General features: G+C 64.3%; 1 protein-coding gene across 5 annotated transcripts; it reads left to right on the forward strand.

Annotated features, from left to right (window-relative positions):
* The first annotated feature begins 2,009 nt into the window (after window positions 1–2,009).
* Window positions 2,010–15,088, forward strand: KIF19 (kinesin family member 19). 5 transcript variants are annotated; one of them, XM_090061759.1, is made up of 20 exons: window positions 2,010–2,145; window positions 3,794–3,874; window positions 5,733–5,843; window positions 6,332–6,419; window positions 6,519–6,655; window positions 7,251–7,376; window positions 7,538–7,732; window positions 7,889–8,035; window positions 8,158–8,280; window positions 9,020–9,194; window positions 9,269–9,443; window positions 9,669–9,858; window positions 10,557–10,797; window positions 11,839–11,942; window positions 12,140–12,273; window positions 12,491–12,596; window positions 12,729–12,825; window positions 13,385–13,794; window positions 14,009–14,168; window positions 14,510–15,088. In XM_090061759.1, the coding sequence occupies exons 1-20, from the start codon at window positions 2,107–2,109 to the stop codon at window positions 14,650–14,652; spliced, it is 2,982 nt and encodes a 993-aa protein (XP_089917885.1). In that variant the 5' UTR covers window positions 2,010–2,106; the 3' UTR covers window positions 14,653–15,088. The 5 variants fall into 5 exon arrangements, with proteins under 5 accessions (XP_089917885.1, XP_089917886.1, XP_089917882.1 ...); XM_090061760.1 differs by having other exon boundaries at window positions 13,388–13,794; XM_090061756.1 differs by lacking the exon at window positions 2,010–2,145 and having other exon boundaries at window positions 3,221–3,874.
* The last annotated feature ends 511 nt before the right edge of the window (window positions 15,089–15,599 follow it).

Below are 15,599 nucleotides of genomic sequence, written 5' to 3' on the forward strand. Positions count from 1 at the left end.
CCAGACTGCTTTTAGGATGGCTGCAGCCCCTTCTTATCTGCCAGTTCTCAGCTGTGTAAATGCATCCGGGGCCCTTATCGCTAGCAGTGCGCCCGGCTGCTCACAGCAGGTGAATTATTAATGGCACTGATAGCCTGGTGGCAGCCCCACACAGCTGTGCTGCAGGGCGGGCTGGGTGCGACAGGTGGGCAATGCTAAACCATCTGGAGCCTTCCCGTTGGGACCAAACCACGCCAGGCATCTCCTGGGGGGCTTCCCCCCTACCTCCTGCATCCCTCCCCGCTCTCATCCTGTTCAGTGTTTGCAGGGAGACGGGGCCAAGCGCCCCTCTCCTTTGTTCCAGAGAGCTCCCAAGGCTGCTGAGATGCTGCTCTGGGTGCCCATGCAATAGTGGCTGTCAAGCCCAGGGTCCACCCCACGGTGCCCCCTGCACATGCCCAGCACTGAGCACACAGGGTAGTTTGCCAAGTGACCCATGGCACAGCTGAGCACTGGGTGTCTGGCGCTGGTCAGAGCAACATGGGCACGCTAGCAGCCCCCTTGCCCAGGCTGAGGCTGGAATCCCAGCCGCTGCCTCCCTGCAGCCAGCACTGGGGTCACCGAGTCTCCCCTGGTGAGCAGGGGGTTTATGCTGTGATGCATGGCTGGATTCTGGACCCGCCCTGGCATGGGGGGCTTCTGCAGGAAGCACCATGCACGAAAAGCCTGGCAGGCAATGGCAGGCAGAGCGGGGCTGTGCCCCCCCTGCCTCGCAGGGCAAGGGTGAGTAGCAGTTGGGGGGCACATGGACCTGTCTAGGGATCTCCCTGCCAGGGGAATCCCTGGGCACCAGGGGGGCAGGAGCACATGCCAGGGCTCAGGGGCAAGAGCGGGGTGGGCAGCCAGGCCCAGCTGCACACATGTGCCTGCTGCACAGGCACACATAGGCACATACACACCTGCACACGCAGGCACATACGCATACCTGCTGAACAGGCATACACATAGGCAAGTACCCACATGCCTGCTGCACACATAGGCAGATAGGCACACAACACCTGCATGCACACACGCCTGCTGCACACATGCACGTGCAGGCACGTACACATACACCTGCTTCACATAAGCACATACACACTTGCTACACACACTGGCACATACCTACATGCTTGCTACACATGCAGGCACATGCCCACATACCTGTTGCATGCACAGACAGACCTGCTGCACATGTACACATAGGCACATATCCATGTGCCTGCTGATCATGTAGGCACATATGCACAATTCTGTTGTATGCACATGTGGCTGCCGCACACACAGGCACATACTGACACACCTGCTGAAGATGGACACATAGACACACACACAGACACGCTACACACATATGCACACGCCTCCTGCACAGGCACATGCCAACACCCCGGTGCATACATGCACACACGTGTTCCTGATGCACGCACATGCACACACACCTACACAAGACACGCATGCCACCTCATCTGCTACCTGTGCAGATGCTCCTCCTGTATGAACACACATGCATACACACGCAGACACACCTGCTGCACATGCGTATGCGCACGCTCTCCTGCTCCACCTGCTACAGAGCAGCTCCCCCTCCCCATCAGCCCCCCTCTCCCCGGCCTTCCCACACCCGCCTGCCCAGCAGAGAACAATGCGCTGGAGGCCGGGAGAGGGCGGCTGAGCCCTGGCACACACACACACACACACAGAGCGGTTGTATCACCAGGAGCCGGCTGCCTGGCGGTTGTTGTGTACAGTTTGAGGATCTCCAGGGTACTGGCAGCCGGGACAGGCGGCAGTGAGGCAGAGACAGGCTCGTTTCCTTACCAGCCTCGGGCCCGGGGAGGGCAGTGCCAGCAGGGCAATGCCTCCCCCCGTTTCCTGCTGGCTCCGCTAGCCCCGTGGGGCGCAGGAAGCAGGCACAGCCCCATGCCCACGGATGGGGGGCAGCTGGCGGGCCATGAGCCTGCTTTGGGCAGGGCTCAAGTGCATCCAGGGTGTTTGGGAAACAGCTGATGCCAGGACGAGCGCAGCCTGGCAGAGCCATGCAGGTGGCATCGACCGCCCGTCCCCACTAGACCACATAGCACCGGCCGGACCATGAAGGACACGGGGGACTCCAAGGACCAGCAGCTCACTGTGAGTCTGGCCTCGGCAGGGCCATTGGGGGTGCGGGCAGGCGCTGCCAGGGCAGGCTGGCACATGCGGGTACCGGAGAGCAGAGCAGCCCCCTTCCCAGCAGGGACTTTGCTCCCTGATTGCTAAGCACCGGGTGGGAGCTGCCCCAGCCCTGTCTGCACTGGGCTCAGGGAGGTGCCCAAGTCCCTGGCACCGGGGGGCTCCATCAGGGCCATCCCCTGCCGGCTTCCCTAGTGCCTAATGACCCGTGCCCTCATCCCCAGGGTCTGGGGGCTCGGCTGATAGCGGCTTTGTCTGTCGAAATGGGGGTGGGGGAGCAGGTGAGCAGGGCAGAGGGGGGCTGCGCCTGGGTAGTTGTACAGCAAATGGAGCCATGTGTGCACTGAGAAGTGTGCAGGCATAACTGCATGCGCACTGTATGCACAGTATAGCGTGTGTATCTGTATGTACAGCATAGCGCATATGTGTAACTACATGGTGGGCAAGGGGAACTGTATGCACAGTGTAATGTGTGTAACTGTGTTCAGTGTAGTGTGTGTAACTGTACAACATTCGTGTAACTGTGCAGTATGTGTAACTACTGTACAGCGTTTGCGTAACTACTGTATAGTGCATGTGTAACTATAGTGTGTGTGCGTAACTGTACTGTAGAGTGTGTATGTAACAAGTGGATAGCATGTGTGTAACTGTGTACTGTATAATGCATGTGTAAGTACTGTAGTGTGTGTGTGACTATATTGTATAGTGTGTATGTAACTATAGCGTGTAACTGTACTGCAGTGTGTTTGTAACTGTGTAGTGTACAGTGTGTGTAACCCTGTACTGCATAGTGCATGTACAACTAGTGTGTGTGTGTGGAACTGGACTAGTGTGTGAGTAACTGTACTGCAGCGTCTGTGTGTATAACTGTATAGTATAGTGCGTATGTAACTAAAGTGTGTGTGTAACTGTGTACTGCATAGTGCATGTGTAACTAGTGTGTCTGTGTGTAACTGTGTACTATATTGTGTGTGTGTGTGTGTGTGTGTGTGGCTTGCATGGTTTGTACGACCTGTATGCAACTGTGCACTTGTGTATGAGTGTAACAGCGCACCGTGGCCTGCACGCGTGCATGCGAAGCACAAAGTCCTTCTCTCGCTTCCTGCCTGTTTGGCCCCCGAGCTGTGGCAGACCCCCTAGGCCCAGACCCAGTCGCCCCCGGGACTCTTCTGCTCGTGGCAGCAGGGAAACTGGGCTCTGCATGGCCCCAGGTCCCGCCGCACACCCGTGCATCACGGAGGGCACGTCCGCACACTGGGGGAGTGCTGCAGCTGGCCTCCTGCCGCCGAGCTGGGCCCAGCTTGCTCCCCAAGGTGCCCGCAGGTGCCAGGAAGGTTTCTATTTGCGAGGCGTCCCCGGGGCCTGCGGGTCACACTCACGCCTGATGTCTCAGCCTGGCACTTTGCTGGCTGAAGCCTGCCTCTGCGGTGCATGGGCACAGGGGTCACAAGCTAGCCGTGGCCTGGGGAGAGCCACGAGGCAAGTGTGCCAGGGCTATGCCTGCTGCGCCAGGGTGGGACGTGGGACGGCCCGATGTGCGCGCGATGCCCACCGCAGTAAGCGGTCCAGTGCCCGCCGAGGCTCCCCGCTGGTCCCCACTGTCTTCCAGGTAGCCCTACGGATCCGGCCGATCAGCGTGGCCGAGCTGGAGGAGGGCGCCACACTCATTGCACACCGGGTGGATGAGCAGGTAGGGCCCCCCTCCAAGACCCAGCGGGGATGGGAAGCATCCGGTGGCACGGGATGGAGGTGCCCAGATGGGCGCCTGGCTCCAGGGCTGCAGCGAGGGGCAGGGGCTGCACCCTGCCCTCCCCTTTCCCAGCATCTCCTTCCAAGCACGAGGCCTAGAGACTCGCTGGGGCTCCCAGTGCCGAGGGTGCAGCTCCAGGATCAGGGCCTCTGCTTTGGGCCTGACCTGGCATCCCTCGGCTGGGTCAGGCCCAAAGCAGGGGCCTCCATCCTGGAGCCAGGATCCTGGGCAGGGGGTGTCTCCTCTACCCTGGAGTGGGAGGCTAGGGTCTCCGGGGTAGAGGGGCACCGGCTGCAGCCCAGGCAGGATCGGTGCATGCAGCTGTGCCCATCCTGCCCAGCTCTGGGGGGGCCGTGCCCCTGGTGCTGCGGCCCGCAGGACAATGCTATCGCCACGGTGCACTGGCGTGGTTTCTCAGAGCACCTCGTTGCCATGGCAAGGGCTGCACGCAAGGCGGGGGGCGGTCAGCGGACGTCGGCACTGGCTCAGCTGCAAAACTGACCTCCCCCTCCAGTGCCAGGGGGTCAACCCTGCCTCCCCTCCGCCGCAGCGAGGTTCTGCCCATCCTACCTCGACTTCCCCACACTGCTCCGGGGGCCCGGCTCTGCCAGACAGCCCAGGGGGCCTCAGTCACCTCCCTTAGCCCCTCCAGGCTCTGCTGGCACCGTGGGGGAGCAATGATGGGGTGCCCAAGCCTTGATGCCACCGTAACGGGCACCAGCGAGGAGAGAGAGGAGGGGAGGGCATGCCCAGCCCAGGCGCCCCCAGCTCATGGGCATCCGGGCAGCTTTTGCTGCAGGCGGTGGAAGGATGGTCCGGCTTCCTTGGCACGGAGCACAAAGGCCTCGTTAATACCGGCCTGGGAACAATGTCCCGATTCAGGAGCACAATGAGAGACCCACCCCCCCGCGCACCTGGGCAGCCGAGGCACCTGGGCACGGCCGGTTCACTCGGGCTGGCAGCCAGCACAACCGCGTGTCCTCAGCCCTGCACCTCCCCATCAGCACAGGGGGCCCTGCTTAGCTCACCCCCGGTCCATAGGTCCAGCTCCCTCCGGCAGGCTCCCAGCACCCCATCCCCACCAAGGGGAAAGTGAGTCAGGCATGCAAGGCCTGTATCTCTAACAGCCATCCCGCCACTACCTTGGCGACCCTCCCAGGATGGGGCAGGGAGCCCTTTGTGCACCCACTTCTTCGCCCCAGGTCTGCCAGGCTGGGTGCCAGCATGCGTTAACCTCCGGGACTCCCTGCAGCAGGATGGCTGGGGCACAACTTGGGATGGAGGAGCTGCAGGTGCATTGCAAGGTGTAGGCAGAGGTCTCAGTTCCCGTGCCGGCCCCAGGCTGTCTGCCCTGTGGTGGGGCACTGGCCGCCGAGATGCCCAGAGAGGGGGTAGACCCTGAGCTTGCCCCCCTAGCTGCACCCCAGATGTGGCGCTGGGCTGCATCCAGGGCACTGTCGCCAGCTTTGTTCCTTCCCGGCTCTGAAACCCAAGCCGGGCTCCTCTCCGCTCGCTCGCCGGGAACCCGATCCCCAGCCCGCGGCGCCCGAGGTGGCACCAGCCCGGCTGCGGCTGGCAGGGTTTCTTTGTGGGGGCAAGAGGTCGAGGGCCCAGGGGCCCAGCTCTGCCCTCTCGCCTGGGGGCTCCTCGCTGCCGGGCTCCTGGCTCGTCACGGAGGAGTGGGTACGATCCCCAGGCAAGAGGGTCAAAGGGGGCCGGCTGTGCTGCCCGCGCAGGCCTGGCTGGTGCCCCCAGGGTGGCAGGAGATGCCCCGACCCACGTGCCCGCCCACCCGCAGGTGGTGGTGCTGATGGACCCCATGGAAGACCCCGACGACATCCTGCGCGCCAACCGCTCCCGCGAGAAGTCCTACGTCTTTGACGTGGCTTTAGACTTCACGGCCACCCAGGTGAGCACGGAGCGGGCGGCATCCCCCGGGCCTGGCCGCACCGTCTGCCGTCTGCGTGCAACAGCTGGTGCCCCGGGAGAGGGGGGAGGCTGGGCCAGCCTGGCTCCGGTGTCAGCAGCTCCGTTTCATGCTAAGTGAAACCAAAGTAGCTGCCCCCCCACCCCACCCACGCCCCAGCGGCTTCTCCGCTCCCCCCACCGGCCTGTCTTGTCCCTCAAAGCCCCAGGAGGCAGAGACCTCCCTTTTCAGCAAGTGCAGCCAGCTCTGGGGAGCTGTGTCTGCCCTGGGTGCTCCGGGAAGGACTGCCCAGCTGCGTGTCAGCAGCACCATACTGCTCCCCACCAGGGGAGATTCCCCCCAGCACCCCTGGGCTGTGGGTGCATGCTGTGCCCAGCGGGTCCCAGCCTGGGCTCCCAGGCCTGGGCGGAGGAGGATGAGCAGGGGGCAGAGAGCAATACGCTGTCCCCACCCCAATCTCCCACCCTCAGGAGGTCGTGTATCGCGCCACCACCAAGGGCCTCATCGAGGGCGTCATCTCCGGCTACAATGCCACCGTCTTCGCCTACGGCCCCACTGGTAAGAGCTGAGCAGCCACGGCCAGGGGGTCTCACCCTGCGCCCACCCTGCTGCCCCGCAGGGCCCTGACTCCCTGCCCTGCCCTGCCCTGCCCACCAGGCTGCGGGAAGACGTACACGATGCTGGGCACGGACCTGGAGCCGGGCATCTACGTGCGCACCCTCAACGACCTGTTTCGCGCCATCGAGGAGACCAGTGATGACATGGAGTACGAGGTCTCCATGTCCTACCTCGAGGTAGGGCCCGGGGCAGCAGGAAAGGGGTAGAGGGGTGCCTAACCCAGCAGCCCGGGAAGGGCACGGGGTGGACGTAGCTCCTGGCTCCTTTCCTTGGATGGAGGCAGCAGCCAAGCACAAAATAGAGTAGGTCCTACAGGAACTCCCGGGTCCATCTGGGGGCTGCGGATCAGGAGCGAGGGGCACCGGCAAAGCAAATCCCCCCAGCCTGGAGCACGTGGGGGCACACACCGGGCATGCATGTGCCTGGCGGCCGTGCAAAGAGCTTGGACTTGGCTCCCGGACGCCTGGGTTCGGTCGGCTGGAGAGTCGCCTGGCAACGCGGGGCCTCTGCTTCGCGGTATTGACACAGGCAGGCAGCACCGGGAGGAGGCGGCGGAGCCGGGCAACCACGGGATGGGTGGGAGAGCCCACGTGGTCGTGCCCGTGGGTCCCCCCGAGCATCGGGGCTACCAGCACCTGGGAGAGGCAGGGCAGTGCATGGTTTAGGGGTACCGTGGCTGTGCTCCCCATGCCAGCTGGCCCCGGGTAGCTGCCAGCGCGGAGGGCGGCTCTCTGCACCCCCCTGACTCCTCGCCTCTTCCTGCCCTGGCAGATCTACAACGAGATGATCCGGGACCTGCTGAACCCGGCGCTGGGCTACCTGGACCTGCGGGAGGACTCCAAGGGCATCATCCAGGTGGCCGGCATCACTGAGGTCTCCACCATCAACGCCAAGGAGGTGGGCACGGCACGGCCCTAGCAGGTCCCGGTGTCACCTCCTGTGGTCTCCATCACCATCCTGCTGGGTCTTGTAGGTGGCACCATAACAGCCAAGCCCCCGGTGCCGGGCACAGGGGGGACAGGCGTGCAAAGCTGACGTGCCCCCTTGGCCACCCGCAGGTCATGCAGCTGCTGACGAAGGGCAATAAGCAGCGGACGCAGGAGCCCACGGCCGCCAACCTCACCTCGTCACGCTCCCACGCCGTGCTGCAGGTCACCGTCCGCCAGAAGAGCCGCGTCCGCAACGTGCTGCAGGAGATCCGCCTCGGCCGCCTCTTCATGATCGACCTGGCCGGCTCTGAGCGGGCCTCGCAGGTACGGGACCCGTGCCCCAGGGTCTCAGTGCTGCATGGGGGGCCAGGCCCAGCTGCCCCGTGGCACTGCAGAGGGAGGGTCCAAGGTCGATCCTGAGGCAGGGGCAGGGGCACGGGGCAGGGGGGTGCCTCACGAGGTCCCTGCCGCCCTCCGCAGACGCAGAACCGGGGCCAGCGGATGAAGGAGGGCGCCCACATCAACCGCTCGCTGCTGGCGCTGGGCAACTGCATCAATGCCCTGAGCGACAGGGCGGGCGCCAAGTACGTCAACTACCGCGACAGCAAGCTCACCCGCCTGCTCAAGGTACGGCACAGGGGCCTCGTGAGCTGGGAAGCCCCACGCTGGGAAGCAGGCAGGTCCCTCTGACCCGCGGTGCCCGGGGTGGGGAGGTGGCCCGTGGACTCCCCCATCCTCTCCCTCGCCAGGACTCGCTGGGGGGCAACAGCCGCACGGTGATGATCGCGCACATCAGCCCGGCCAGCACCGCCTTCGAGGAGTCGCGCAGCACCCTCACCTACGCCGACCGCGCCAAGAACATCCGCACCACGGTACAGCCACGGCCCTGCCCGGGGCGCGCCTCCAACCCACGCCCCAAGGGGCAGGGGCACAGGGCATACCTGTGAGCATACCTGGCTGCATGGGTGGGTCTAGGATTGTGAAAAGGGTGTGCAAATGGCACGGTGCCTCCTCCCGTGCAACACAGCACACCTCTTTCTCCAGTTCAGCTAACTTTACTTGCATGCCTGGGGGCCGGCATGAGATTATTTCGTTTAACTCTGGGAACATCCACTCATTTACTAAGTTATACATAAAGTTTAAAAGAAAACCCATAACCAACTAGGCAAACATAGTCCAAGGGTGCTGTGTCATTAGTCCTACAGTCGTTATTGTTAAACATACATCTCTTATTCAGCCCGAGTGTCTCGGCAGCCCCCAGTACTTCACTGTCCGTTGTTTCTAATACGACCACACCTGAGTTAAGGTTTGCTGCTAGAGGTAAAGCAGCCGGCGGGGCTGTGAAATAGCAGAGACTAGGTCAGGAATGGGTAACACAGCGCAGCTGCAGAAGAAAGGAGAGTTTCTGATCAATGAGAAGGACAGGAGGTCGTTAACGCCTTTGCAGAAGAGAGATTAGCAGGAATTGGGAGATGATGATAAGCCATGAAGTCAACTGAATTACAAAGGCCGCTGCCTGCCCACCCCCAGGGTTTAGTGATTGTGGGGAGTGGGCCTGGAAGCGGGGTGCGACCACGTCACGACCCAACCCCGGCCCTTCTGCCCCCCCAGGTGAAGAGGAACCTACTAAACGTCTCATACCACATCGCTCAGTACACCAGCATCATCTCCGACCTGCGCCGCGAGATCCAACGCCTCAAAGGCAAGATTGACCAGCAGGGCTCCCGCCCGGCCCTCACCCCTGCCCCTGGCCCGCCCGACCACGGCAACATCCGCCACATCCAAGGTACGGGGTCTGGCGGTGGTCCTGGTGGTCTGGGGTGCGCGCCGGCCCTGATGCCCCTCTCTGCCACCCCGCAGCCGAGGTGCAGCTGCACAGCTCCCAGTGCCCGCGGAGGGAGACGGAGCAGATGCAGGCACAGCTGGTGGGCACCTTCCAGGAGCAGATGGACGTGCGACGCCACCTCCTGACGCTGGACAACGCCTGCACAGAGGTGCAGCTGGAGAGCTCCCGCCACCTGCTCACCGTGGCCGAGTAAGTGGAGACGGAGACAGGCCGCTCCATATACCCCAGCCCCAGGGCTTCGGTTCGTGCCCAGCTCTGCCTGGGCAGCTGGGGTTTGGCTTGGTTTCTGCATGCGCCGTGGCACAGGGGCAGCGTGCTGCCCCCCTACGCAGTGCCCTTTGCTAGCGGGGTGGGTGCTGCAGGGGGGTACAGCCCCAGGTTAATGCCCTCCGTCCTTGGGGTGCGTGGCTGCAGCTGGGAGCAGGAGAAGACGCGGCGTGCCCAGAAGCGGCGGGGAGAGCGGCGGAAGGAGACGCGGGGCAAGGACGAGAGCGAGAAGGACTCGGACACAGGGGACGACCAGTCTGACGCGCCTGAGGTGGCCGCGGCCCGTGAGGCCATCGCTACGCTGCTGGGCGAGCAGAAGAAGCTGCACAAGCAGAAGGTGCCGATGCTACGGGCAGCTGCTTGAGGCCTGCGTCTCCAGCCACAGAAGCAGAAGTCGCACACGCACATGCACATGCACACACACACATGTACACAGCCACTTCATGTGTGCGTGCACACACACAGCCGCTGCACGTGCAGATACGTGTGTGTGCACAGAGCCACCGCATGCACATGCACACACACACGCTCAGCTGTTGCATGTGTGCATACACACGCGTGCACACACGCAGTCACTGCTCACACGCACACAGCCATTGCACTTGCACACATGCATCCCCCTATACAGCCACTGCATGTGAGCGCACACACCCCCTGCATTCAAGTATGCATGCACACGTGTGTGCACGCACGCACACGCAGTCACTGCATCTGCGCACACACTTGGACACCTGCATACAGCCATTGCACATGTGAGCACACACCCACTGCACATGCACATGTACACACACACACATGCAGTCTCTCTTCATTCAGCAGGGGCATCAGACCCGAGTCAGAAATGACCCAGGGATGGTTGCTGGGGCAGGGCAGGGCAGGGGGCCCTGGCAGGACTAGGAGGAGGGGAAGCAGGGGCTGGGCTCTGGGTGTGGGCAGGGGGCATGGGCAAGGGCCATGGCCAGGACAGGGGCACAGGCCAGGCCACGAGGCCCCCCCAGCAGTCCGTGGCTGGAGGTGACCCGGTGCCATGCGCAGGGGGAGCTGGAGCGGCGGCTGCGGGAGCTGCAGCAGCGGGGCCGGCGGCTGGAGGAGGCGCTGCCACGGCCCGTGGGCGCAGAAGAGCAGCGCGAGGCGCTGGGGCTGCTGTGCCACGTGCGCCAGCTGGAGGCAGAGAGCACGGCCCTGCAATTGCACCGGGACGACGCGGCGCAACGCTTCGAGCAGCATCGTCGCCTCTGCCACCAGATCATCCGCCAGCAGCGCCAGCTCATCTGTGGTATGCGCTCATCCCCACACCTCCGGCACTGGTGCAGAGGGGCTGCCGCATGGCGGGGCATGGCCAGGCCCTGTCGTAGCTGTCACACTGCAACATGAGTTGGCTATGTGATGCCATTAGCATGTCAAGGTGGGATCTGTTTTAACCCTCATGTGACGACATGAGTTGGCCACATGACACTATTGGCCTGTCGAGGTGGGATCTGTTCGTGACCATCGTGTCACGACATGGGTTGTCTGTGTGACGCCTGATGTCTCATGGCATGAGTGTGTCTCAGTGGGATCTATTCGGGACAGCTGTATCGTGATATGAGATGGCTGTGTGACACTCGGTGGGTCATAGCATGACGATGGCGTGTTCCAGCAGGATCCATTTGGGACAAGCCTCTCCTTGGCATGTCTCAGTATGGCGTTGGCATGTTCCAGCAGGATGGGTTTGTGCCGGCCATGTCGTGACATGCATTGTCCATGTGACACTGGATGTGCTGTGGGCTTGTCTCTATTTGGGTCACGTGATTAAACTGTGGCAGTGTCCAGATGCCCTGGCATGAGGCACGTCTGTCCTACTGTGTCACAACCAGATGAACCTTTGTCACCGCACACAACTGTCGTGGCACAGGGTCCATGACATGACACAATCCTCCCAGGGTGCCTGCAATGAGGCTAGGTCCCAGTGCGACGTCATGCCGTGATCTCACAGCCTGTGTCACCGTGTGCTGTGATGACATGGGGAGGCCCCATCCCGACTCGGTCCTGCAGTGCCAGGCTGTGCCACCGTATTACGGCTTACATCAGCACGTCATGGTGCCATGACATCACACCACAATGCAGTGACATCACATCATGCCACGCCAGCCCCCCAGCACCGGGCAGGGCACAAACCCACTTAGATGGTGCTGTGGAGGGTGGGGGTGGGCAGCAGGAGCCGGGGCGAGCCCAGCCTGGCACAACCCCCTGCCCCGGGCACTGTCCCAAGGGCTGGGAGCCGGCAGGGCTCCTGGGGCACCTCTGTGGGCCCGTGACCCCCACGCTGTCCCGACAGAGTACCACCTGTCGGTGCCACGGCACCTGGAAGAGCTGTATGAGATCTACATGCGGGAGCTGGAGGAGGCCGGCTTGGACCGCGTGGCCAGCAAGACCCTCAAGGTACCTGCAGCGGCAGGGGGGCTTTCCACTCACGTGCCCAGGACCGCCCGGGAGGGGACAGGGGCTCCACGTGGGGCACAGGGGGTATCCGGCTGCTGCACGTCCCTGGGCTGGGATGGCCTGGCGTGGTGAGGGCTGTCTGGCTCCCAAAGCACCTGGGCTGGGCTTACCCCCAGCAAGACATGTCTCTGTCCAAGCTCCCCCAGCTCCCAGCGGGCGACGGCGTGCTGGACTCAGACCAGGAGAGCGTGAGGACGCTGGGCTCGGAGCCCCTGGCGCTGCGGGACTCCCGCAGGAGCACCCTGCCCCCGCTGGTTGGCGAGGCAGAGAGGTAGGGGCTTCGTGCTGGGGTGCTGGGGGGGACCTGGCCACGGGGCTTCATCCATGGGGCTTGGCCCACCCATATCACTGGGGCCGGAGAGCCACAGCAGTGGGTCCAAGGCAGTGCCGGGGCTGCTAGCACCTTTGAGCTCTGCACGCATGTGCGCGCCCATGTCTGCATGCGTGCACATGTGAGGTGGGCGTCCACAACCCTTTCCCCTCGCCAGTGACCCAGCCCAGATGTTCAAGGCCAGCCCGCGGGCACAGCTGCTCAAGAGCTCGGCCGTGCAGACGCCGCCCCCCATCCACGTCAACGGCCTGGTGACCCAGGAGGTGAGCGTGGCCGCGGGAGCTGGGTGGCACCTAGGGCCAGGACTCCTGGGCCCGGCTGGGAGCATCCACAGTCCATGCAGGCTGCCTCCACCATGGCGCTGGGCACACACACACCTGTGTTTCTGCCCCCAGTGCCCGCCCCGGGACAGCCTGGTGAGCCTGGGCAGCCAGCGCACCTCCTCCCCGGACAGCGGCGAGCTCTGCACCGACTTCGCCCTTGCGCACAGAGGTACTGCCCGCCCCGGCAGGACCTGGGCACCCAGGGGAACGGGGTGAGGGCCAAACTAGGGTCCCAGGGGGGCTGGGTGCGATCAAGGCCCCATGCACCTGCAAGGGATGCTGCCACACCGGTTGGCCACACGCAAGTGGATGCACACAGTTGCTGCAGCATCGCCTGAGGACACGTGAGCATGTACACGCCCCAGCATGCACGTGTGCCCTAGCACCTGCTGCTCCGTGCAGGTCATGGACACCTTTGGCAGCCGCTGTGATATCATCACACGTGTGCATGTGCTGTCACATGCGAGCATGCCTTTGCACACTCGTTCACATGCATTGCTGCCTCTCATGTACACAGGGTATGCAGTGCCTGTGCTCTCCTGCCCTGCCGAGGTGCCCCGTCCCTCCCACGGGGCAGCTGCCCAGGGCACTAGGTTCATGCCAGGAGCATTGGGGTTTGCAGCCTCCGGCGGGTCCAGGAGGGTCTCTGTGCTCACGTCCAGATCTGGCATCCCCTCCCAGCAGGGGAGAACCCATCCCTGCTCCCCTTACCCCCATGTCCCTGGCAGCAGAGCGCAAGGAGATCCTGAGTGGCACCAAGAGCATCGCGGTAAAGGCTGCCCGGCGCCGCTCCCGGGCCCTGGAGTGTGACCGCCTGCCCCTGCTGGAGCCGGCCAAGGAGCCAAGCAGCCTGTCGCTGCACTCGCTAAGCGAGAGCGAAGACCCCCTGTCCCCCGCCACCCCCCTGGGCCACCGGGCACCGAGCCCCAGCCTGCCACACGCCGCCAGCGAGGACAACCTGTCCAGCAGCACCGGGGAAGCGGGCTCGCGGGCTGGTGGCACACTCCCCAACCGCTCGCCCAGGCCCTGGCTCCGGGCGCACAAGAAGGGCAGCAAGAAGCTGGAGAGGCGGGAGGAGTCGCTGGATGCCAAGCGGAGGAAGCGGCGGTCCCGGTCTTTCGAGGTCACCGGCCACGGGGTATGTGTGGCTTAGGCACAGTGCCCGCTCCTGGCAGCGTCGGCCCCAGTGCCCAGGGCGGGGGGAGGGGAGGTTGAACCAGGGGTGGCAGGGACGCTCGTGTGCATGCTGGCATAAGTGTGCCCATGGCCTGGCCCGGGACCCTGGTACTGCGCTGGGTGCAAGGGTGGAGGTGCTGGAGCCGCCTGCGGTGATGCATCATGTCCCCCCACAGCTCTCTGGCCTGAAAAGCGACGTGCCGCGTTGCAGACCCCTGGAGACCAGCTCCGAGCGCCGGCTGCTGGGAGGCAGCCAGCTGGCACCGCCCGCCCGGGCGCCCAGCAAAGCCCCGCTGCACCTGGCCAAGGTGCGGCTGCCGCAGAGCCAGCCCCCAGGTGAGCGGCGGGGGGCATCGGGCACGCACCACTGGGCATTGGTGCCTGGTCCGGTTCCAGGGACAGGGAGTCGGGTCCATGCAGGCTGGATGCGTGTGCATGGCGCTGGGGCTGGCACTAAAGCCCCCTGCCCACCCAGCCTGGGCAGAGGGACTTTCCTTCCCTGGCGTGGCCGAGGCAGAGGCCGCAAGGACCCTGCTGCACCCACTAGCTGCATTGCACCTTCCCTGGCCCGGGTGCCCTGTCCTCTGCCCCGCCATGGGCCAGGGAGGGGAGAGGGCTGGGTGCTGGAGCAGAGCAGAGGTCCCGCTTCTCAGCGCTCCTGGTGGCTGTTCCCCCAGGTCCCGGGGACTCGCCCGCACTCCTCCTGGCCCTGCCCCACCCCGGCGGCTTGAAGAAAGGCCCCGCCACCGGCCAGCGCGCCAGGCCCGGCTGCATCGCGGGGAACGCTGGCAGCAAGGACGGCCGGAGCCGCGGATACTGAGGGGCTGAGCCCAGCTGGAACAGCCCAGGTTTCGCTGCCCCACAGTGCTGGGAAGCTCAGGGCCACCCCCCGCTGTGGGGTTCGTACAGGGCCTGGGGCACCCGGGGAGGACAGGGGTTGAAATCAGGCTCTCCTGCACTGGGGAATCCTGCCTGCCAAGGGGTCACAGGACCCGTGGCATTTGGGGTGTCTGCAGACTCCCACCCCATTGACCGGGGGCTTCTGCATTTCCAAGCAGCTGCTCTGGCCATGACTCACGTTGCCAAACTCCTGGCTGGACTGGGGCCCAATCCTGACCCTTTTGCAGCCGGCTGGAGCTGCGGTGCCCAGGATTGGGAACCCCCGGGGGCAGGGCGCAGGGCACGGAGGCAGCACCGCGGTTTGCTTTGCTCGGTCAGGCTGCATTAAACACCGTGGCCGAGAGCCCGGGATGGCACCTCATTGCTTTGTCCTTTGCGGGGGGCGGGTAGGGGTCAATGCCAAGGCTGGGGGGGCAAAGCGATGGAGTCTGTCCCTCTGCTCTGCCGCCGACTGGCCCTGCAGCCCTGGACACGTCACTTAGCCCTGCTGGCTCCCTGGGGTTGGGGTTTGGGGGGGCTGCCTCCACACCTACCTCTTCCCGGCTGTGCCCAAAGCCGCGGGGGCGCGTGGCAGGCGTGCGCAGCAGCAGGCGGCACATGGCGCGTGCCCGCAGGCACGCCCCAGCTGCTTTACCCGAGCCGGGCTCCTGCCAGCAGCGCAGACACGGCAGCCGGGAGCCCAGCAGGGCCTGGCACCGGCACACAGCTCTGGGCTCGTGGCTCTCTGGCCAGCTGGCCAACATGCCCGGCTTTCGGGAGGAAGCAAAACAAGAAGGCACCAGCACCGCAGAGGACACGTTTCCTGCTTTTATTCAGGAGCTGCCGTGGGGTGGCCATGGTCAGCACCGGGAGTCTGGCTGGCAGGGG

This window comes from Crocodylus siamensis, chromosome 8 (genome assembly GCF_052110815.1).
Source record: "Crocodylus siamensis isolate JL-2025a chromosome 8, ASM5211081v1, whole genome shotgun sequence".
NCBI lineage: Eukaryota > Metazoa > Chordata > Crocodylia > Crocodylidae > Crocodylus > Crocodylus siamensis.

Bases quoted from the DNA above. Each gene is read 5' to 3' on its own strand.
- KIF19 (XM_090061756.1), top strand. From the start codon at position 3,221: ATGAGTGTAACAGCGCACCGTGGCCTGCACGCGTGCATGCGAAGCACA. The intron at 7,733-7,888 runs GTACGGGACCCG...CGCCCTCCGCAG, and splicing joins GCTCTGAGCGGGCCTCGCAG to ACGCAGAACCGGGGCCAGCG. The intron at 12,597-12,728 runs GTGAGCGTGGCC...TTCTGCCCCCAG, and splicing joins ACGGCCTGGTGACCCAGGAG to TGCCCGCCCCGGGACAGCCT.